The sequence below is a fragment of the Oncorhynchus kisutch genome, linkage group LG29, assembly GCF_002021735.2.
Source record: "Oncorhynchus kisutch isolate 150728-3 linkage group LG29, Okis_V2, whole genome shotgun sequence".
Taxonomy (NCBI): domain Eukaryota; kingdom Metazoa; phylum Chordata; class Actinopteri; order Salmoniformes; family Salmonidae; genus Oncorhynchus; species Oncorhynchus kisutch.
Window position 1 is genome coordinate 33,242,019 of NC_034202.2, and position 24,577 is coordinate 33,266,595.

The 24,577-nt window shown below is 44.8% G+C and overlaps 2 protein-coding genes across 2 annotated transcripts in view; one reads left to right on the plus strand and one right to left on the minus strand.

Annotated features, from left to right (window-relative positions):
- Positions 1-24,577, minus strand: part of LOC109874420 (pyruvate carboxylase, mitochondrial) — a 99,725-nt gene that overhangs the window by 11,158 nt on the left and 63,990 nt on the right. Inside the window, exons 11-13 of the mRNA XM_020466310.2 lie at positions 7,373-7,517; positions 533-622; positions 183-404 (exon numbers count right to left, since the gene is read on the minus strand). Coding sequence (XP_020321899.1) covers positions 183-404; positions 533-622; positions 7,373-7,517 — 457 coding nt within the window. The remainder of the gene's footprint in view (positions 1-182; positions 405-532; positions 623-7,372; positions 7,518-24,577) is intronic.
- Positions 9,568-24,322, plus strand: LOC109873535 (leucine-rich repeat and fibronectin type-III domain-containing protein 4-like). Its single transcript, XM_020465196.2, has 3 exons — positions 9,568-10,327; positions 14,841-16,536; positions 19,235-24,322. Exons 2-3 carry the CDS (start codon positions 14,864-14,866, stop codon positions 20,325-20,327), a joined length of 2,766 nt encoding a protein of 921 aa, XP_020320785.2. The 5' UTR covers positions 9,568-10,327; positions 14,841-14,863; the 3' UTR covers positions 20,328-24,322.

Below are 24,577 nucleotides of genomic sequence, written 5' to 3' on the forward strand. Positions count from 1 at the left end.
TTTCAACTCAAACTGGGATCTTTCAAAACATAATGTTTATAATGAGGCCACTGAATCATAGGCAGGCTGCAAAATCGACCCAGAGAAAAACAGAAAGTGCAGATTGAGATGGGAAAACGTGTGGTAATAGAAAATACATTCAAAAGATTGAGTGCGAGCACTGGTGGTAAACAACTCCTCACCTCCCCAGTTCTCAACGCTGAAGAGGTTGTTGAAGTTGTGGGCTACGAAGGGGGCGATCTGTTTGAGGTCGTGGGTGCGGACACGGGTGGCCAGGAGAGACTGGTGGGCATCTCTGAAGGTGGTGTCCATGAGCAGCAGACCCTTGTGGGCACGCACTGCCTTGGCAAAGCCCTCTGGACCCTCCCTCAATAAGACATCACGGAACCCAACCGGAGGCTCACCTAATCCACATCAATACATAGCTTTTACTATGTTGTACTGACTGTATTAAAACAAAATGGGCTGCTACAAGAAAAAACAAAAAGAGGTTTCACAGAAAGCTGGTAGGTTTTGTAGTTTGGAATCTCACCCAGAGGAACGGGTGGGATCACAGGATCGATAGATGAGGGCTTGGCCTTCACTGGTATGGGAGTGGTGGGTCCGTTTACCATCACATGACCTGAAACAGGACAGCAGGAAAGAATCAGAAAACATGAGTTGGCCATCGTCGTAGGCATTTAAAACCTACCAATACATTATATTAATGATGGGGAGGGGGGGGTCCAGTTACATATCGCAATATTATTTTGGATATTACATTTTAACTTTGACTCAAAGTATCGATTTTGTTTGCTAGGTTGCATTAGCTGGCGCTAATCAGCTATACCTGTGCCAAAACTATGGTATTTTTCATCCTATAGCTTGTTCTCCATCTTCTTTTAAAAGTTTTTCGGGATCAATGTCCCATACACGGGACGGTTGGGATAATGTAGACTTATGCGATAAGCATGAGGTTGTAAGTAACAAGAACATTTCCCAGGACATAGACATATCTGAAATTGGCTGAAAGCTTAAATTCTTGTTAATCTAACTGCACTGTCCAATTTACAGTAGCTATTACAGTGAAATAATGCCATGCTAATTGTTTGAGGAGAGTGCACAGTTTTGAACATGAAAAGTTATTAACAAATTAGGCACATTTCAGCAGTCTTGACAACATTTAGAACAGAAATGCAATGGTTCATTGGATCAGTCTAAAACTTTGCACATGCACTGCTGCCATTGAGTGGCCAAAATCTAAATTGCACCTGGGCTGGAATAATACATTATGGCCTTTCTCTTGCATTTCAAAGACGGTACAAAAACAAATACTAAAGAACGTTTGGTTTTTTCTTTGTATTATCCTTTACCAGATCTGTTTTATATCCTCCTACATTTATTCACATTTCCACAAAATGTTCTTGTCCCTCTGCAGCAGACATATAGTGAGCAATATGTATAGAATCAAATAGCATTACCGAATCGCAATCAAGAATACATATAGAGTCATGAGAACTGCAATACATTATCGGCCCCTAAGTATTGTGATAATATTGTATCGTGGAGGTCCCTGGCAATTCCCAGCGCAACATTATATGGGAGAAAAGCATACTAAAATCACTCCAGACGTACAGTGCATTCGGAAAGTATTCTTTCCAAATGTTTATACGTTACCGCCTTATTCTAAAATTGATTCCAATGTTAATCCCCCCTCATCAATCTACACATAATACCCCATAATGACAAAGCAAAAACTGGGTTTAGAAATGTTTGCACATTTCTTACAAATAAACTGAAATATGACATTTACATAAGTATTCAGACCCTTTGTACTTGTTGAAGCACCTTTGGATTACAGCCTCGCGTCTTCTTGGGTATGACACTACAAGCTTGGCACACCTGTATTTGGAGAGTTTCTCCCATTCTTCTCTGCAGATCCTCTCAAACTCCCAGGTTGGATGGGAAGCGTCACTTGCATAGCTATTTTCAGGTCTCCCCAGAGATGTTAGATCGGGTTCAAGTCCGGGCTCTGGCTGGGCCACTAAAGGACATTGAGACTTGTCCCGAAGTCACTCCTGCTTTTTCTTGGCTGTGTGCTTAGGACCGTTGTCCTGTTGGAACGTGATCCTTTGCCCCAGTCTGAGGTCCTGAGTGCTCTGGAGCAGGTTTTCATCAATGATCTCTGTACTTTGCTCTGTTCATCTTTCCCCATCCCGAATAGTCTCCCAGTCCCTGCCACAGAAAAACATCCCCACAGCATGATGCTGCCACCACAATGCTTCACCGTAGGGATGGTGCCAGATTTCCTCCAGACGTGGCGCTTGGCATTAGGGCCAAAGAGCTCAATCTTGGTTTCATCAGAACAGAGAATCTTGTTTCTCATAGTCCTTCAGGTGCCTTTTGGCAAACTCCATGCAGGCTGTCATGTGCCTTTTACTCAGGAGTGGCTTCCATCTGGCCACCCTACCATAACAGCCTAATTGGTGGAGTGCTGCAGAGATGGTTGTCCTTCTGGAAGGTTCTCTTAACTCCACAGAGGAACTCTGGAGCTCTGTCAGTGTGACCAGTGTCACCTCCATGACCAAGGTCCTTCTCCCTCGATTGCTCAGTTTGGCCGGGTGGCCAGCTATAAGAAGAGTCTTAGTGGTTCCAAACTCCTTCCATTTATGAATGGAGGCCACTGAGTTCTTGTGGACCTTCATGCTACAGAATACTTTTTGTACCCTTCCCGAGATCTGTCCCTCGACACAATCCTGTCTCAGAGCTCGAAGGACAATTCCTTCAACCTCATGGCTTGAATTATGGCTAATATGCACAGTCAACTGTGGGACCTTATATAGACAAGTGTGTGCCTTTCCAAATCATGTCCAATCAATTGTATTTACCACAGGTGGACTCCAATCAAGTAGTAGAAGCATCTCAAGGATGATCAATGGAAACAGGATGCACCTGAGCTCAATTTCCAGTCTGGAGAAGGGTCTGAATAGTTATGTATATAAAAAGGTATTTGTTCATTTTTAAATACATTTGCAAAAAAAAAAATTGTGTAGTTTTTTTCACTTTGTTATTATAGGGTATTGTGTGGAGATTGAGGGAATTACATATATATATTTTAGAATATGGTTGTAACGTAACAAAATGTGGAAAAAGGGGTCTGAATACTTTCTGAACGCACTGTATATGCAAGTTAAATAGCAAAGGCGTCATTTGTTAGAACTAATGTCAGAGTGTTCAGTATAGTCAAGGAAGTGATGTACAATACTATAGACTCCATGGGTAGGCAATGTTTGAACAAAAGGTTGAGCCGTATTTTTCCAATATACCGATTCCATGGCACATGGTTTACGCAAAACACCGGATTCAAAACTTTGAATTTAAATTATACAGAATTCTTGCAACCAATAGAATGTTTACACACACGCGCAATTACAGACCTCATTTTAAGTGGGAGAACTTGCACAATTGGTGGCTGACTAAATACTTTATTGCCCCACTGTAAGTACATATATTACACACACACACACACACACACACAGTTGAAGTCGAAGTTTACATTCACCTTAGCCAAATACATTTAAACTCAGTTTTTCACAATTCCTGACATTTATAATCCTAGTAAAAATACCCTGTCTTAGGTCAGTTAGGATTACCACTTGATTTTAAGAATGTGAATGTCAGAATAGAGTTAATGATTTATTTCAGCTTTTTAATTTATCACATTCCCAGTGGGTCAGAAGTTTACATACACTCAATTAGTATTTGGTAGCATTGCCTTTAAATTGTTTAACTTGGGTCAAACATTTCAGGTAGCCTTCCACAAGCTTCCCACAATAATTTGGGTGAATTTTGGCCCATTCCTCCTGACAGAGCTGGTGTAACTGAATCAGGTTTGTAGACCTCCTTGCTCGCACATGCTTTTTCAGTCCTGCCCACAAATGTTCTATGGGATTGAGGTCAGGGCTTTGTGATGGCCACTCCAATACCTTGACTTTGTTGTCCTTAAGCCATTTTGCCACAACTTGGAAGTATGCTTGGGGTCATTATCCATTTGGAAGACCCATTTGCGACCAAGCATTAACTTCCTGACTGATGTCTTGAGATGTTGCTTCAATATATCCACATAATTTTCCTACCTCATGATGCAATCTATTTTGTGAAGTGCACCAGTCCCTCCTGCAGCAAAGCAGCCCCACAACATGATGCTACCACCCCCGCGCTTCACGGTTAGGATGGTGTTCTTCGGCTTGCTGTGGATATAGACACTTTTGTACCCGTTTCCTCCAGCATCTTCACAAGGCCCTTTGCTGTTGTTCTGGGATTGATTTGCACTTTTCGCACCAAAGTGTGTTCATCTCTAGAAGACAGAACGCGTCTTCTTCCTGAGCGATATGACGGCTGCGTGGTCTCATGGTATTTATACTTGCGTACCATTGTTTGTACAGATGAAAGTGGTACCTTCAGGCATTTGGAAATTGCTCCCAAGGTTGAACCAGACTTGTGGAGGTCTACAATTTTTGTTCTAAGGTCTTGGCTGATTTCCTTTTAAACAATTTAACGGCAATGCTACCAAACACTAATTGAGTGTATGTAAACTTCTGACCCACTGGGAATGTGATGAAAGAAATAAAACCTGAAATAAATCATTCTCTAATATTATTCTGACATTTCACAATCTTAACATAAAGTGGTGATCCTAACTGACCTAAGACAGGGAAGTCTTACTAGGATTAAATGTCAGGAATTGTGAAAAACTGACTAAATGTATTTGGCTAAGGTGTATGTAAACTTCCAACTTCAACAAAAATCCATAAAATCACATTGTATGATTTTTAAGTAATTAATTAGCATTTTATTGCAAGTATTTGATACCTCAGAAAAGCAGAACTTAATATTTGTTATAGAAACCTTTGTTTGCAATTACAGAGATCATACGTTTCCTGTGGTTCTTGACCAGGTTTGCACACACTGCGGCAGGGATTTTGGCCCACTCCTCCATACAGACCTTCTCCAGATCCTTCAGGTTTCGGGGCTGTCGCTGGGCAATACGGACTTTCAGCTCCCTCCAAAGATTTTCTATTGGGTTCAGGTCTGGAGACTGGCTAGGCCACTCCAGGACCTTGAGATGCTTCTTACGGAGCCACTCCTTAGTTGCTCTGGCTGTGTGTTTCGTGTCGTTGTCATGCTGGAAGACCCAGCCACGACCCATCTTCAATGCTCTTACTGAGGGAAGGAGGTTGTTGGCCAAGATCTCGTGATACATGGCCCCATCCATCCTCCCCTCAATTACAGTGCAGACGTCCTGTCCCCTTTGCAGAAAAGCATCCCCAAAGAATGATGTTTCCACCTCCATGCTTCACAGTTGGGATGGTGTTCTTGGGGTTGTACTCATCCTTCTTCCTCCAGGAAACGTATGATCTCCGCTCTCTCTAATTCTCTTTCTCTCTCGGAGGACCTGAGCCCTAGGACCATGCCTCAGGACTACCTGGCATGACGACTCCTTGCTGTCCCCAGTCCACCTGGCCGTACTGCTGCTCCAGTTTCAAGTGTTCTGCCTGCGGCTATGGAATCCTGACCTGTTCACCGGACGTCCTACCTGTCCCAGACCTGCTGTTTTCAACTCTCTAGAGACAGCAGGAGCAGTAGAGATACTCCTAATGATCGGCTATGAAAAGCCAACTGACATTTACTCCTGAGGTGCTGACTTGCTGCACCCTCGACAACTACTGTGATTATTATTATTTGACCATGTTGTTCAATTTATGAACATCTGAACATCTTGGCCATGTTCTGTCTGGGGTTTTAGGCTGGGTTTCTGTACAGCACTTTGAGATATCAGCTGATGTAAGAAGGGCTATATAAATCAATTTGATTTGATGTATATCAATATAAACTCCGCAAAAAAAGAAACGTCCCTTTTTCAGGACCCTGTCTTTCAAAGATAATTAGTAAAAATCCAAATAACTTCACAGATCACTGTAAAGAGTTTAAACACCATTTCCATGGTTGTTCAACGAACCATAAACAATTAACGAACATGCAGTTTACAGACTAACAGCTTACAGCTTAGACGGTAGGCAATTAAGGTCACAGTTATGAAAACTTAGGACACTAAAGAGGCCTTTCTAGTGACTATGAAAAGCACCAAAAGAAAGATGCCTAGGTCCCTGCTCATCTGCGTGAATGTGCCTTAGGCATGCTGCAAGGAGGCATGAGGACTGTAGATGTGGCCAGGGCAATAAATTGCAATGTCTGTACTGTGAGACGCCTAGGACAGCGCTACAGGGAGACGGGACGGACAGCTGATCGTCCTCGCAGTGGCAGACCACATGTAACACCTGCACAGGATCGGTACATCCTAACATCACACCTGCGGGACAGGATGGCAACAACTGCCCGAGTTACACCAGGAATGCATAATCCCTCCATCAGTGCTCAGACTGTCCGCAATAGGCTAAGAGAGGCTGGGGGCTTGTTGGGGTGATGGTCGGATTCGCGTTTATCGTCGAAGGAATGAGCGTTACACCGAGGCCTGTACTCTCGGGTGGGATCGATTTGGAGGTGGAGGGTCCGTCATGGTCTGGGGCGGTGTGTCACAGCATCATCGGACTGAGCTTGTTATCATTGCAGGCAATCTCAACGCCATACTGCTCGTTCTGTGCGTGATTTCCTGCAAGACAGGAATGTCAGTGTTCTGCCATGGCCGCCGAAGAGCCCGGATCTCAATCCCATTGAGCACATCTGGGACCTGTTGGATCGGAGGGTGAGGGATAGGGCCATTCCCCCCAGAAATGTCCGGGAACTTGCAGGTGCCTTGGTGGAAGAGTGGGGTAACATCTCACAGCAAGAACTGGCAAATCTGGTGCAGTCCACAAGGAGATGCACTGCAGTACTTAACGCAGCTGGTGGCCACATTAGATACTGACTTTTAATTTTGATCCCCCCGTTGTTCAGGGACACATTATTCAATTTCTGTTAGTCACAGAGTTTATATATTTTTCCCCAAAATATATGGGGGATTAGAAATGATGCAGATAATTACATTGATGGAAGCAACAATCAAATATTAAAGCTGATCCACCCCCTAAAAAAAATACATTTAAAACCCCTCCAAAAAAAGTTGTGCCGTAAACCGGCTTTAATTCCAGCCAGGTATGAATTCAACTAACTCACCACTTGATCTAGGGAGGGAAGGGAGGGAAGCTTCAATTGTTCAACGAATCAAGACAATCATTAGCTACACATCAGATGACTGAGTAAGTGGTGTCTAAAGTTCAAATAATTTATACCAACAAAGAGAGACAGATTAAGAAACAAATTATTTTAAATTGAGTTCAAGAAGCACAGTTTATGAAATAACAAATCTAATTTCAGTGAGTTGAAGACATTTTACCCAGGTAGTGCAGCAGCTTCTGGGCTCGGTTCTGGACCGGCTTGAGGTTGAAGAGTTCCTGGTTCTCATCTATGAACTGGGTGTCAACGGTGCCGTACAGGAACTGATCGTTACTCAGAACGTTCTGGAGGAAGGGGATGTTTGTCTGTGCAGGAACAAAATACATGTAGACCCAATTACAGGTCTTACAACAGACCCAACCCTCACCAAAAGACTAAAGCAAACTAAGAACATGACAGAGGACGTTAATAAATAACATATGTGAAAGTCTGCATTGGCAATATAAATTCAGAAACTAAATAAGATTAGCTTCTTTCTGAGAAGAGATAAATTAGTCCATAGTTGCATCATTGTCAGTATGATGACAGTACAATTCATTCATTTTGTATGGAATGTCGATATAAAAACGCACAAATCAGATCGTTCTTATTCTCTAGTTATGTAAGAATAGAGGATATAGCTTGTGCCCTGACACTCCTTGCTCTCTAATTACAGCTTTGTGAGTCGTGCTGTTACAAACTTTCTGGGAAACCATCAATCACCATCAATCACAGCTAACTAACCTTTCATTTTAATAATGACTGCATCAAGTGGGCAGGAAAGAGGGGGTGAAAAAAAACAACCCTTTGAGCACAATGCATCTGGGAAATGTTCAAGGCCTCTTCTTTGGACCGGCTGATAAATTATGCATCCATGACACCACTTCCAAATGAGCCATTCATGATTAAGAGAAAGGCACAAAAAGCCAGGGTTATTTGCTTCAAAATATTGACCAATTTGTCAACTGGCAAGAGTTCTGACAGTACGGTGAAGATGGCCAGCCCCAGCGAGTTTATTCTGCTCTCTGACAGTACTGTGGTGTAAGGCTCAGAGTGCTGCTGTCCTTGGTCCTGAAGAGATCCTCTGCAATTTGCCGCACATCCTCCATTGTCCAGACTCTGAATAGCTATGGATTGAATCAAATTAAAATGTCCCCCTGCAGCTTCCCCAGGTAAATAATTTCTAAAATTTCCTGCAGATAGATCAACCCATTTTCCACCTAAATTATACACAATAGTCAAAATGAGGGTTCCCATGCGGTGAAAGATAAGAAACACCTTAGAAAATCAGTAGGCTGAATAATCATTATGTATGTATGTATGCATGTATGTGTCAGGAGTACAGCGTTACCTAGCACTTATTGGTTGGACACATACAACAGTGTTCCTGTAGGGTGCGTGTAACACTCCAGCATGGCTGTACTCAGGCCTCTGTAAAAAGCCCCAGTTTGTGTCTGGCTGAGGGTGAGTCACTCAGTCCTCCTCACAAAAAAAAAAAACACAGCTAGCCCAGATTGGAATAGAAACAAGAGGGATGAAAGGAACCAGGAGGATGAAGAGGGGCTAAGCCTCCCTTCTCTGTGTCTCGTTCCCTCAAACTCCAGGGCAAAAAGCCACGCTGTCAGATTCAGCCATGGTGCTGGTGTTGACCTGTATTAACCTTCATCACTTCTGTTTGGGTTGAGAAACCTAGTGTAAGTCATCCGAGTTTCTCATCATCCGTATTGATTCTCTCAGATTCTCCCTCTCTCCCTCTCTCTACACCCCCAGACCACAGCAGGGAAGACAAGCAAGCACTCCAATCAGACTTTATTCACTCCAAAATCTGCTGAACAATCAGAAACTCCATCCCCGCGACCACACTTAACATGCAGGGTACATTGGGGACATTGCGATCAACTTGTAGTAATCAAACGTTGAATAATTGATGAAAGGACTTTTAAACCCAAAATTGCTGATTTAACAGGCCTCTTGATAGTAACCAACCAATATCCCATTTCAAACACCTCAGCATAAAGCTACCTTATTAGGCTACAGTGTCTCCGTAATGTTTCTCACTGTAGCAGTGGTCTACAGGCGATTGCAGACAGGAAAACAGCAACTGCTAACCAGCTGAATGTACAGTCTGCTAAGGGCTTGTGTAAATACAATGATAACTGCTTTAATCACAGCAGTAATGAAGCCATCCCTTACTTTGGCACAACTGTTAGGCTAAAAAATGATAAAGACAGGGGTGAGGCTGCTAGCTCTCCCTCCTCCAAAACCTCCTACAGCCTCTTTTCATTTTGACTAATTTATCCTACGCACATTTTTTTGCATTTTCTCCTAGCCACTCCAATTCCATCTTTCCCCCCTTCTATCGAAAGCCAGGACTGCTCAAGGCTCTTCCTCCTCCCTCCCTTTCCCTCTCCCATCTCAGTAGCAGACACACTTTGCAGTCTCTCCCTCGCTCACACACACGCTTGCTGCAGCAGAAGCCACAAATCCGACTGGTACAGCACCGGATGGCGGAGGAAATTAACGTCAAAACAAGCGATTGAGTTGTGAATAAGCACGGCAAACACAGAGGTAAAACATGCGACCGTAATAGGTTGTTGGCGTCTACGGTTAATAACCTACTTTAACAGCACTTGTCTGGACGACTAAAACAAAACAGGCAGCATGACGGAAGGAACAAGGCAGTGAAAAGGAATTGTTACCATTCCCACACAGTGGGAAACTGGGAGGAGAAAGGGGGTTGGAGGTCAGGTGGTTAAAGCTGCTCTCCAACAGAGATAAAAACAGACTTGGGGATGTTCTAGAGCCGCACTGATTCTGCGAAGGACAGATGCGCAGCGAGAGGAAAGAGGGGTCTGAATACCAACGACTGCAGAGTAAAGAGAAGAGACTGGATACTGTCCTGGGAGAAGACTGATGGCTGCAATTAGTGAATAGATGGAGGATAAACGCTACGAAGCACACTGAAATGTTTCACACATTTCAAATATTTTGTTATCTAGGAAACATAAGCTTGTCATCTCTGAAAGCCTCTGGGCTCATGCTTGAAAAACTACATCTGATTATTTCGATTCATGCTCCAGTTACCAGAACGAATCAATGGACTTGGCATCCTGAACAGCATAAGCAGCAAACTTCTGTAAGTTAATGTTCATTTGTTTTCTTCACATTAGAATAGAACCCTGTGTTTCTTTTAATAGAGCATCTAACTCGCAGTCTGTCCTGACTGTATTGCACATTGTGGAGGAAATGTGATTATCTGTGCCCATGTCACTCTGCTAATCCTGGCTCTCTTCATATTCTGGAGGATGTATACAATGGACTGACCTAGCAACAATTGAATCCCAGAAAACAAGGATATTAACAACAGGAATGACTGAGTAAAATATAAATTACAAACTGACAAGCAACAAATTGCTCATACGCTTGTTGATTTGGAGGATGAGCTTAAGTCAAAGTAAATATGGATAGGTGGACAGAGAGGTAAGGTAATGCAACATGGAAAAGGTTTACTAGGTCTTCCCTCTGTGCTTTGAGCCAACGATCATAAAACACTGAGGGAAACATATCCAAGCCAAGAGGATAACTAGGGATAAGAATTTAAATATAGTGCCAGATAGTGTTTTTAAATAAATACTGCCATGTACAATGCCTTCAGAAAGTATTTCATTCACCGTGAGTTGACTAAATTCAAAATGGATTAAAATATACATTTTCCCTCCTCATCTACACACAACACCCCATAAATGACAAAGCGAAAACATTTATTGAAAATTAAATCAAAATCTCTTTTACATAAGTATTTCACACCCCTGAGTCAATACATGTGAGAATCACCTTTGGCAGCAATTATAACATTGATTCTTTCTGACTAAGTCTAAGAGCTTCGCACACCTGGATTGTACAATATTTGCTGCTGAAAGGCGAATGTGTCTCCCAGTGTATGTTGGAAAGCATACTGAACCAGGTTTTCGCCTAGGATTTTGCCTGTGCTTATCTCTACTCCATTTTTTTTTTTATCATAAAAAAAACTCCCTAGTCCTTGCCGATAACAAGCATTCCTATAACATGATGCAGCCGCCACCATGCTTGAAAATATGAAGAGTGGTACTCAGTGATGTATTGTATTTTCCCTAACCATAATGCTTTGTATTCAGGACATAAAGTACATGTGTCTTTGCCGTATTTTTTGCATTTTACTTTTGCCTTATTGCAAACAGGATGCATGTTTTGGAATGTTTTATTCTATACAGGCTTCCTTTCACCCTGTTATTTAGGATAGTATTGTGGACTAACGACAATACTATAGTTCTTCCTATCACAGACATTTAACTCTGTTTTAGTCACCCCCTGGAGCTACTTGTCCGAGCGTCCCCAGCTTCTCCTTCACCCAAATTCAGATAGCAGATGTTCTGAAAGAGCTGCAAAACCTAGACCCGTACAAATCAGCTGGGCTAGACAATCTGGACCCTCTCTAAAATGATCCTCCGCCAGTGCTGCAACCCCTATTAACAGTCTGTTCAACCTCCCTTTCGTATCGTCCGAGATCACTAAAGACTGGAAAGCTGCAGCAGTCACCCCCCTCTTCAAAGGGGGTGACACTCTAGACCCAAACTGTTATAGACCTATATCCATCCTGACCTGCCTTTCTAAAATCTTTGAAAGCCAAGTTAATAAACAGATCACCGACCATTTAGAATCCCACCGTACCTTCTCCGCTGTGCAAGCCTGGCCAAGGCTTTCGACTCAGGTCAATCACCGTATTCTTATCGGCAGATTCAATAGCCTTGGTTTCACAAATGACTGCCTCGCCTGGTTCACCAACTACTTCGCAGACAGAGTTCAGTGTGTCAAACCGGAGGGCCTGTTGTCCGGACCTCTGGCAGTCTCAATGGGGATACCACAGGGTTCAATTCTCGGGCCGACTCATTTCTCTGTATATATCAACGATGTCGCTCTTTCTGCGGGTGATTCCCTGATCCACCTCTACGCAGACGACACCATTCTGTATACATCTGGCCTTTCTTTGGACACTGTGTTAACTAACCTCCAAACGAGCTTCAATGCCATACAACACTCCTTCCGTGGCCTCCAACTGCTCTTAAACGCCAGTAAAACCAAATGCATGCTTTTCAACCGTTTGCTGTCCACACCCGTCCGCCCGACTAGCATCACTACTCTGGACGGTTCTGACCGTCTCCAATACAAAATAATTAAATCTAGAATCGGCTTTCTATTTTGCAACAAAGCCTCCTTCACTCACGCCACCAAAATTACCCTAGTAAAACTGACTATTCTACCGATCCTCGACGATGTCATCTACAAAATAGCTTCCAATACTCTACTCAGCAAACTGGATGCAGTCTATCACAGTGCCATCCGTTTTGTTAACAAATCACCTTATACCACCCACCACTGCGACCTGTATGCTCTAGTCGGCTGGCCCTCGCTACATATTCTTCGGCAGACCCACTGGCTCCAAGTCATCTATAAGTCTATGCTAGGTAAAGCTCCACCTTATCTCAGCTTGCTGGTAACGATAACACCCACCCGTAGCAGATATATATGATATATATAACTGGTCATCCCCAAAGCCAACACCTCCTTTGGCCATCTTTCCTTCCAGTTCTCTGCTGCCAGTGGCTGGAACTAATTGCAAAAAAAATAAAATAATAATCTCTGAAGCTGGAGACGTACATATCTCTCACTAACTTTAAACATCAGCTATCTGAGCAGCTAACCGATCGCTGCAGCTTCCTTCCTCTTTGGTAACTGCGCTAGAAAGGACGCTTGCATCTTTGTAGTGACTGGGTGTATTAATACACCATCCAAAGTGTAATTAATAAGTTAACAAGGCTCAATGGGGTATTCAATATCAGCTTTTTTTTTTTACTCATCTACCAATAGGTACCCTTCTATGCAAGGCACTGGAAAACCTCCTTGGCCTTTGTGGTTGAACCTGTGTTTGAAATTCACTGCTAGACTGCGGGACCTTACAGATCATTTTATGTGTGGGGTACAGAGGAAAATGTTAAACACCATGATTGCCCACAGAAAGTCAATGCAACTCATGTGACTTGTTTATTAAGCAAATGTTTACTCATGAACGTTAGGCTTGTCATAACAAATGGGTTGAATACTTACTGACTTTCAGCTTATCATTTTGTTAACATTTCTAAAAACGTCATTTGACTTTGACATTATGTGGTATTGTGTGTATATGTATGCCAGTGACACCAAATCGAATTTGAAATGCAGGTTATAAACTGTGGAAACAGGACAGGGGTGTGAATACTTTCTCAAGGCACTGTAGATGAGGGCCTCTGTGTTCTGTTCTGTGGGAGAACAGGATATTCACCCACTAAGGTAGGAACCATTACTGTGCAGTCCTCAGTCACTGTGATTAGGAACTAAGGGGGATGTACAATCCATTCAAACCCTCAGCCAACTCATACAGAAAAGATATGGGATAGAATGTCAAGCTTAGAATCTAACCCTGTTACCATGCCTCCATCTTCCCTTCCTCCCATCTCAGACATACATGTCCAAAAGGTTAACCCCATACACACATTTCCCATGATGCAGTGAAGAGTGTCTTATAGTATAAAGCACACACTAAACCCACCTTACACACCACAACATTTCTTGTCTGTGTGTATCATTGCACAGTACATGCAGAGACAAACACAGTTTACACTATTACACAGTTATTTATAGGTTGTATCCATCATTCCCCTAGTGGGTTCTTCATCTCCCCCTCTCATTCTCCCTCACACACACTCAAAACGGTGCTTTGTGAGCGTGACAGGAGAAGAAGCTGGCCTTACATAATGCTCAAATGAGCACAAATGTAATATTCTCAACCCAGTGAAACACAGCAGCCATGGAAAAGCACAACAGTCACATTAATCAGGCCTGTAATGTTACAGATAATTCAAGCGACTAGGCTTCCATTCATGACCTGGAGACTCAGTCACCCTACAAACCACTATTCTGCTTCATTAAGGACCTGCCTTTTGTAGTCTGGCTTTTAACCCAATGTCATTCCTTCTCATTAGATGGAACGTGGGTCAATGTTCATGCTCAACACACACACTGTAATGTATCAGGTGAATGGGGCAATAGCACTGACAAAACAGTGAGCAGTGGAAGGTGAGAACAAGGCACCAATAACAGTGGAACCCAGTAGTCATGGCCAACACACCAGAACCAGTACCAGTGGAACCCAGTAGTCATGGCCACCACCCCAGAACCAGTAACAGTGGAACCCAGTAGTCATGTCCACCACCCCAGAACCAGTAACAGTGGAACCCGGTAGTCATGGCCACCACCCCAGAACCAGTAACAGTGGAAACCAGTAGTCATTGCCACCACCCCAGAAGCAGTGACCGGTCTGAGGAAAACCACCCAGGTTTGGAGGTTTATATCAAATCTAACCTCACTCATATCTCACTGAAACTATACACATAGGCCTACACAAACATAACCACATCAGTTTACAAAATCAGTATTGAACATTTGTGGATTTTTAAAAATCTAAAACTCCAAATTGTACAATCCAATACCTCTACTGCACTTTTGGATGTAAAAGCCACTGAATGGGAAAACCAATGGAAATGAGAGATAATGATTTCCCACTTGTTCTTCTGTAGGTCAATGGATAACCAGCTCAACAATGCCTAAATCCAAATCACAAATATCACACCAATACTCAGCTCCACCCCACTCAAAATCCTCTCGGAGGCCCTCTCCAAAGCAACTCTCTCTAAAAGGGGTCCACCCGGAAATAAACTGGTTATCTCCTATTGAACTCAAGCCAAAAGTCACCAACCCTTCCCTGAGACCCCCTGCCTGCTCTATGACCCCACAGACTGTAGTCTGGCTGGCCATGGTGACCTGCTCCTGTGTGTTCTCTGCTCTGCTGGGCCCGGGCGTGTCCGCTGGAGAGACCTGGGGCATGGTCTCCATCTGTCCCTTCCACTGTGTGTGCCGAAACCTCTCAGAGTCTCTGAGCACGCTCTGTGTCAACAAGGGCCTGCTGTTCGTCCCTCCTGACATTGACCGGCGCACAGTGGAGCTCCGTCTGGCTGACAACTTCATCCTGGAGGTGGGCAGAGTGGACTTCGCCAACATGTCAGGCCTGGTAGAGCTAACTCTGTCCAGGAACACCATCCATGCCCTGAAACCTCTGGCCTTCGCTGACCTTCAGAGCCTGCGTTCACTTCACCTGGACACCAACCGGCTGACCGTGGTGGGGCCAAAAGACCTGTCCGGCCTAACTAACTTGCAGCATCTTATCATCAACAACAACCAGCTGACCAACGTCTCCACCGAGGCATTTGATGACTTCCTGCAGACGCTGGAGGATCTGGACCTGTCCTACAACAACCTGAGGAAGGTCCCCTGGGAGGCCATCCAGAACATGGCCAGCCTGCACACCCTCAACCTGGACCACAACCTCCTGGACCACATCGCCGAGGGCTCCTTCGGAGAATTGTACAAGCTGGCTCGTCTCGACATGACGTCCAACCGGCTGCAGACTCTGCCCCCTGACCCCCTGTTCTCCCGCTCCCAGACAGGCGTGGTCAGCCCCACCCCCTACAACACTGTCATCAGCCTGAGCTTCGGTGGGAACCCCCTGCACTGTAACTGTGAGCTGCTGTGGCTGAGGCGGCTGATCCGCGGGGACGACATGGAGACGTGCGCCACTCCCGTCCACCTGGCTGGGCGCTACTTCTGGTCCATTCCAGAAGAGGAGTTCACCTGTGAGCCTCCGCTCATCACGCGCCACTCCAACAAGCTTTGGGTGCTGGAGGGCCAGAGGGCCACACTGAGGTGCCGTGCCATTGGAGACCCAGAGCCAATCATCCACTGGATCTCCCCTGATGACCGCATAGTAGCCAACTCCAGCCGTGTGCACTCCTACTACAACGGCACCCTGGACGTGCTGGTGACCCGTGCCCGAGACGATGGGGCATACACCTGCATTGCCATCAATGCTGCCGGGGAGGCTACGGCCCTGATAGACCTGAAGATCATCCCCCTCCCTCACCGCGGCAACAACACTGTCCCCCTAACCAGCCCTCGAGGGGACCCTGGGTCATCAGATATCTCCAGTGGGAGAAGAGGGGCAGGCCGGAAGGGTGGTGGAGGGGTGGTGACTGTCAAGAACGCCACAGAGGGAGAGAGTGGAGATGCAGATGCCAGTGAGCATTTGGTGGGGGTCCTGGGAGCGACTGCCACCTCTGCCCAGGTGCGCTGGGTCCTGGGCCGGGCCACTGGGCCGTACCTGGTGTGGATGTACCAGATCCAGTACAACTGCACTGCAGACGACGCCCTGGTGTACAGGTAAGCTCCCCTCAGCGACACAGCCATCCTACAGAACCTATGAGACAGTTCCAACTGGGCAAGCATGAATAGATCAATCAAAAGGCTAGATGCAAAACAAACACCTCTGTGTGGTCTTCCATTGTAATACTGTCATGTACAAAACACCCCAGTGGTTTTACAATTGATCCGAGTTATCACAGAGTGTCCTTGAATGACAGGGACCAGGAGTGATGAACATGAACACTGACACATGAATTAAAGGAGAGCAGGCGTAGTTGACTGTAAAGTATGAATGAGTGATAGAGGGAAAGGAAAGAGATGGAAGGGAGATAGGGCAATGGAAGGAGAGAGAGAGAAGACTGTGGGAAAAGGAGGTTGAAGTCCTTATAAAAAATTTTTTAAAAAGTGCAAGCCACAGATCTGAGGACAGTGTCACATCCCATCTGTCAGTCTGAAATGGAGATAAATAGGGAGATGGTGGGTTTGGGTCTAGGGAACACTGAACCCACTTCAGTTTGTGGAGGTAGGGATAGGCACCTAAATAGACATGCAGTGTTTTATATCATATACTGAACGATTCTCAAGGACTTGTCAGGACACACTAATGTGTGCAAACAGCTGTCAGAATGAAAAACAGGAAGAACGCCTCCCAATTTGACATTTCCAGCTTTCATCCCCCACTAAGTCAGGAAGTGATGGTTAGTCTCATACTCTAAACATTTGATGCCTCATAACACCATAATTCCCTGGTGTTCCAATAAGGCCAGGTGAACTGCTTGCTAAGCCTTCCAAGATCAAAGAATAAGTATGCAAATACACACATTTGGATGACTAATATATGCCAAGGTATATGTAGTCTTCATAGCTAAATAAGATGGATGAAGGCAAACATTAATTTCTACCGTCTCTGGGACTCCATGGCTAATTTCTTTAAACAGCATATCCCTTTGACAGGTTCAGTAGAGCTTACAATGCAGTTATTCACCTTATATAAGCCTACGGAGATAATAGCTTGCATATTCTGAGTTAATGTTCCGCGTAAAGCCCATCTTTCCAATTTTCATTACAAAGCCTGCCTGTAAACAACTAAATGTAATAACAAAGTAATGTAACCCAAAGCTAGATATAATTTGAGGATAGTGTGGAGGAATGAGGGAGAGCAAGGGCGCCAGAAAGGTTAACTGCCCGCCAGATGAAATTAGAAATTGCTCAAGGTCTGCCTTTCAGAGCTCGCAATTACCTCTCAACGGTAAACACATTCAGCCTCATTTACACCGTCCAATACATTTTCAATACTGTTCTACACAGCCGTCTGAATCCATACAATAAGCTGCAGCATTTAACAAGAGATTTGACACGAGCAGTCAGTTGGAAGAAGGAGGGGTGAAAGACATTAAAAAACGGAAGTGTTTGCCGTCTTGTCCTCTTCCTTGCGTACAGCGTTTGGGCGGGGGTGGTGATTAGGGTGCGAGTATGTGTCATTGCCTCGGAATTGTCTTTAATAGCTCATCGCTTGGCAAGACACGTTTCTGAGGAGAGGAAAAAAAACATACGTAAACAGACTGGTTTCAAATAAAATTGTATTAGTCACACGCGCCGAATACAAGAGGTATTCTTAGTGAAATGCTTACTTATGAGCCACTGACCAACAACGCAGTTTAAAAAAATATGAGTAAGAATAAGAAATAAAAGTAACAAGTAATTAAAGAGAAGCAGTAAAATAACAGCGAGACTATACACAGGGGTATACGGGTACAGAGTCAATGTACTGATAGTCAAAGTAATATGTACATGTAGGTAGAGATATTAGAGTGACTACAGTGGAGGTAGAAGCTGTTTAGAAGCCTCTTGGACCTAGACATGGCACTCAGGTACTGCTTGCCATGGTGTCTGGCCTGGTGTAGAGGTCCTGGATGGCAGGAAGATTGGCCCCAGTGATGTACTGGGCCGTTCGCACTACCCTCTGTAGTGCCTTGCGGTCGGGCCGAGCAGTTGCCATTCAAGGCAGTGATGCAACCAGTCAGAAAGCTCTCGATGGTGCAACTGTATAACCTTGAGGATCTGAGGACCCATTCCAAATCTTTTCAGTCTCCTGAGGGGGAATAGGTTTTGTCGTGCCCTCTTCACAACTGTCTTGGTGCTGCTTGGCCCATGTTAGTTTGTTGGTGATGTGGACACCAAGGACCTTGAAACTCTCAACCTGCTCCACTGCAGCCCTGTCGATGAGAATGGGGGCGTGCTCGGCCCTCATTTTCCTGTAGTCCACAATCATTATCTTTGTCTTGATCACGTTGAGGGAGAGATTATTGACCTGGCACCACACGGCCAGGTCTCGGACCTCCTCCTTATCGGCTGTCTTGTCGTTGACGACAACAAAAAAAGAATTGGTTCGGAATACGTAAAAAGTTGTCCTTGTTCTCCGGCGCCATCTTCAGTCTGCCTCCAATTTCCCTGAATATCAATCTCACCCTTTCTATTGCCCTTCTCCCTCTACAGCAGAGTATTATTGATTAAGCCCATTTCCACAACAAATGAGCAGATCTGACTCCTCCTCCCTCTAGCTGGCTGCTCATCATCATTAGCACTAAGGAGTTGTACTGTAGCTTATTGCATTTCATTTGTCTCTCTCTCCTAGCTGCTCTCAGAGATCCTTTCTCTCCTCGGCAAATTACTCAATATCCTTTTTTCTTTTATTACTCCCTTCCCTGTCTGTTAGGATTCTGCCTCCTACAAGCAACGCGTTCCTGCTAAAGAACCTTGTGTCTGGAGCTGACTACAGCCTGTGTGTCCTGGCCATCTTTGACGACGGGCTGTCCACCCTGGCCACCACCAAGGTCCTGGGTTGCACCCAGTTCAGCACCAAGGAGGACTTCCCAGAGTGCCGTTCCATGCAGGCGCACTTCCTGGGCGGCACACTGACAATCATGGTGGGCGGGGTCATCGTGGTGATGCTGCTGGTGTTCACCGTGGCGATGATGGTGAGGCACCGCGTCTGTGGAGACTGCAGAGACGAGGGTCACTACCCTGCCCATCACCATGACAACTTCCTGCCCTCCAAGGGAGAAGTGGACGTTTACGCTCAGACCAATGGGAATGGGAGAGTGATGATGGTGGCTCTGCCCAAAGGCATTCTTGGCCAAAAGGCTAAGCCCCTGCCATCGAAAACCAAACCCCAAGCCAAGAACAAGCCCAGGACAACGCTTGACTCTGATCAGCTCAGTGGAGAGAGAAAGGCTGAGGAGCAGGGCCTGGAGGTGGGCGTGAGGGGGAAAAGATTCCCCCCTTTCACCCCTGAGAGTGAGAGAGTGACACTGTACTACTCCCCTGCCATCACCTCTCAGACCTTACCCCATCCCAGAGCTCACAAGGCCCTGAGACACTCAGGCAAGCTCAAGCTGCGCCGCTCTGAGGAGAGGGAGAGAGACTTGGACAAAATGGTGGGCTCCAGATGCAGCCTGGACTCTGGAGCCCAGGGGGAGGAGGAGGGGCGGTTGGATGACTGGAGGGGCGGCGATCGTCCTCCACTCGGGAGGACACGCAGCTGCTCCTTTGATGTGGGCGAGATCACCACAACAACCTGCTACAGCTATGCCAAGCGACTGAGTGTGATATGGACCAGGAGGAGCCAGTCGGTGCAAGGCATGCTGGTCCAGTGCGCCTCAACGGCCAGTTCAGCGAGCAGCATGGGCAGCGACCAACAGCCCCCTGCTCTCACACATGGCTACCTGCACGCCTTCAACACCTCCAACTCTAACTCTAACACCAGAGTGGCTGCCAAAGCTGGAGACCTGGAGGAGAGTGTTGTGTAGGGTGGAGAGGAGAGGAGGAGAGAAGGACATAGAAATGAAATGAAAACATAGACTGAAACTGACAAAATGGTGGATGTAAAAGATAAGCCATTTGGCTTTATAGCTAGAATCCTTAATTGAAACAAAGCGTTCTCCCTGCCCGTTTCAGCCAAAAAGCTAAAGGAATGGGTCTGGATAAATGTAACCACTCAAATTCATAGAGGTATGGATGCAAGGACTAACAATCCATGATATCAAATGCATAGTTTTACCATGTTTTAAGGCTATACAGGGTTTGCTTACATTTATTTACAGAGTAAAACATGCTTATATTTTGGGTTTCGAAGGGGTACGACAGTTGAACTAAGCTCGAGGAATTTAGGTTACAGTGCATTTGTAAAGTATTCAGACCCCCTGACTTATTCCACATTTTGTTATAGCCTTACTCTAAAATGTATTTAAAAGTATTTTCCCCTCCTCAATCTATAAAACAATACCCCATAATGACAATGCAAAAACAGGTTTAGAAATTTGTGCAACTTCAACTTAAATATCACATTTACATAAGTATTCAGACCCTTTACTCAGTACTTTGTTGAAGGACCTTTAGCAGCGATTACAGCCTCAAGTCTTCTTGGGTATGAAGCTACAAGCTTGGCACACCTGTATTTGGGGAGTGTTTCCCATTCTTCTCTGCAGATCCTCTCAAGATCTGTCAGGTTGGATGGGGAGCATCGCTGCACAGCTATTTTCAGGTCTCTCCAGAGAAGTTCGATCAGGTTCAAGTCCAGCCTCTGGCTGGGCCACTCAAGGACATTCAGAGACTTGTCCCGAAGCCACTCCTGCGTTGTCTTGGATGTGTGCTTAGGGTCGTTGTCCTGTTGGAAGGTGAACCTTTGTCCAAGTCTGAGGTCCTGAGCAGGTTCTCATCAAGGATCTCTCACAAGCATTTTGCTACACCCGCAATAACATTAGCTAAACACATTACAAATAAAATTATTTGTACTTTGGTCCATTCATCTTTTCCTGGTCTCCCAGTCCCTGCCACTGAAAAAACAGCCCCACAGCATGATGCTGCCACCACCACGCTTCACCATAGGGATGGTGCCAGGTTTCCTCCAGATGTGACGCTTTGCATTCAGGGCAAAGAGTTCAATCTTGGTTTCATCAGACCAGAGAATCTTGTTTCTCATGGTCAGAGTCTTTAGATGGCTTGTGGCTAACTCCAAGCGGGCTGTCATGTGCCTTTTACTCAGGAGTAGATTCAGTTTGGCCACTCTACCATAAAGGCCTGATGGGTGGAGTACTGCAGAGAGGGTTGTCTCCACAGAGGAACTGGAGCTCTGTCACCAGGTTCTTGGTCACCTCCCTGACCAAGGCCCTTTGCTCTAGGAAGAGTCTTAGCAGTTCTACATTTCTTCCATTTAAGAATGGAGACCACTGTGTTCTTGGGGACCTTCAATGCTGCATACATTTTTTGTACCCTTCCCCAGATCTGTCCATCGACACAATCCTGTCTCAGAGCTCGACAGACAATTCCCTTGACCTCAATGCTTGGTTTTTGCTCAGATATGCACTGTCAACTGTGAGACCTTATACAAACAGGTATGTGCCTTTCCAAATCATGTCCAATCAATTGAATTAACACAGGTGGACTCCAATCAAGTTGTAGAAACATCAAGGATGATGAATGGAAACCGGATGCAACTGAGCTCAATTTCGAGTCTCATAGCAAAGGGTCTGAATATTTCTGTAAAAAAGCTACCTGTTAATTCAATAAATGTGCAAAAATGTCTAAAAAAATGTTTTTCCCCCTTTGTCATTATGAGGTATTGTGTGTAGATTGATGAGGGGGGAAAAAATGTCATCAATTTCAGAATGATTCTTGAAGAATGTGTGGAATGGGTGTATATCATTTATTTTGATTCTACATTTCTTAAAAAACAAGGACATACATTTAAAAGCACAAAGTGCATTGCACAAGGAACCTAGCACATGGTGAAGAAGATAAGCCACGTACGGTGTGGGCAGATGGGAGTGATGACAAGTATAAAAAATAAAAGTACAACGAAGTCTGCTTTAATGCTGTAAGAGACTGACTACAACCTGAGGCTTCGGTTTCAACAAGATACATGAAACAATTCATGAATTACAGTAAATAAATCAACCGCTACTCAACAGCAGCACGACTCGACATTGAATTGCAAACCGCTGAGTAGATCAGTTATCAAAATGGATCATATGAAAACTGTGACAGATGCCAGTCAGTGATCATGTGTTTGTTTGAGAAGGGCAGGAAGCAGCCTATCGGCAAACACAGAGGAGTTTGTCTTCGAGCTGAGAGAGGGAGATATGGGGTGAAAGAGGGGTTGAGAAGGGGACTGGGGGAGGAGCTCTGAGATAAACCAGTACACAGAGATAGGCTACATATCTATTGGTGCCATTTGTCATATTAAATACTACTCTGTAGTGTACAGTCATACCCACAAAGGCCCTCTGAACTCAATTAGCATGAGTTGTGTGATAGAGTTGGAGAGTGGATAGTGAGAGAATGGCATGTAGCAGTTTCCCCTTTTCTTGCCAGAGGCAAACGGGTGCCCTATTTCACCCAATTAAAAAGTGCTGATTGGTGAATTCACACAAACACATTGTGAACTCTGCCCAGCGGTGCTCAAACCACTGACCTGCAGTTCTGCAATCAACCACTGTTCACATCATAGAGGACAGATATGTCATGTTCTGCTGACAAGTCCCATTAATATCAGATCTGCAGATCTGGTTGGCTGTGGATAAAGTTGAACAGTTTAGACCGGTTCAGGAGTTTCCCGTCTCAGAACTAATTCTAACGTCTCCAATTTGTAGGATAAGAAAATAAAATGTTTCAGAGTTCTTTTAGCCAGTCCTGATTTCATTTAACCTCGTACCATCCAACTCATTCACCATGGTTGGCTGTTCGCTGCCCCTGCATCTAAAACCCTACCCCAGCTGTGAGACAGCCAGAAAGAATAGGATTTTAAGTGAGTGCTTTGACCTATTCACCTCAGACGTAGAGCCATGGTTCCCATTCACAACTAGATATTTGAGAAGAAAAACAGGGTGATTTAATCTAACAAAATCTCTTGAACCAACATTTTAACCCACCCATTTGAATATAATAATCACCAATGTCCTCCCTGTTACGCTGAAGCACCTCTACCCCAACCACACCCTATGATCAGCGGAAAGGAGTGTGTGGGTGAATGTGTTGCTCGAGAAAGTGAAGACTGACACTCAATCCATATAAAACAACCAACATTCATCAAAATTCCTAAAAAGGCACTTTCATCCACCATCATGTTTTAAAACAACCAGAATTCTGGTGGTTGTTCCTTGAGGGAAGTATTTCCTTTCCTAGAAGCAAATGCTGCAAAAGCAAATCAGCAGATGCAAAGTGGGAAATAGTGCTGCAATATTAATTTAGCCGGAAAAAAACAATTCTATGTGTGTGAACGATAAATATGGGAGGCAGAAGAGAGGGAGAGCGTGAGGGAGAGAATGAGCGTTGGAGGGGGTTGAGTATTATTCATGCAAATGACTCATGTACATGCATGTTTAAGTGGTCATTAACAGATTGCTGCATACAGCATTAAAATCCTTGTTTATCTTCTACCTTGGTCCTACAAAATGTCTCCTCATCACTAAACTGCATAGAGAGGCAGTTTCGGGAGGAGTGGGTGTGGGGTGCTATGGTGGAGGGGAGAAAAGCAGAGGGGGATATAATGACAGTGAGTATCACAGCTGTGAAATCCTTAGATCCTTAATGCACGTCCCTAATTCACTATCCCACTTCGAAGCGGAGTGCAGCAAAGCCTTCAAATTCTAATGACTGAAAAGTATCCATGCATAATAACAATAAATCAGATGTGTTCATCTGAGTGAGATCTGAAATAAAGGGAACAATCTGCATCCAGCCTGCACACTACATCTTCCTCTTCTCTTTAAGCAGCCTCCCACTCATCTCGATTTCACACAACTCCTCTCCATATCTCTCCACACCCTGCTTCAGTTCGCCATATCTCCCTCTAAAGCCAGTCACACCTCTGGGAACCATTCAGTGCAGATTAGGGCTTCAAAGAGCAGTTTTTTTGCACTACACAGTGGCAGTGAATGTGTTGCTGTTTCATATGGAGCACTACATCTCCATTTCTACTTGTAAAGGAAGCTAGTAGTTACATAAGCTGGCAACAACCTATTGCTCCCATTTCAATTGATTAAGACCCTGGTCTTTGCTC

What these genes read in the sequence shown, in the direction of transcription:
- LOC109873535 (XM_020465196.2), top strand. Translation starts at nt 14,864, where the DNA reads ATGCCTAAATCCAAATCACAAATATCACACCAATACTCAGCTCCACCC. An exon ending in GACGACGCCCTGGTGTACAG is followed by an intron (nt 16,537 to 19,234) that starts GTAAGCTCCCCT and finishes CCTGTCTGTTAG; the next exon opens with GATTCTGCCTCCTACAAGCA.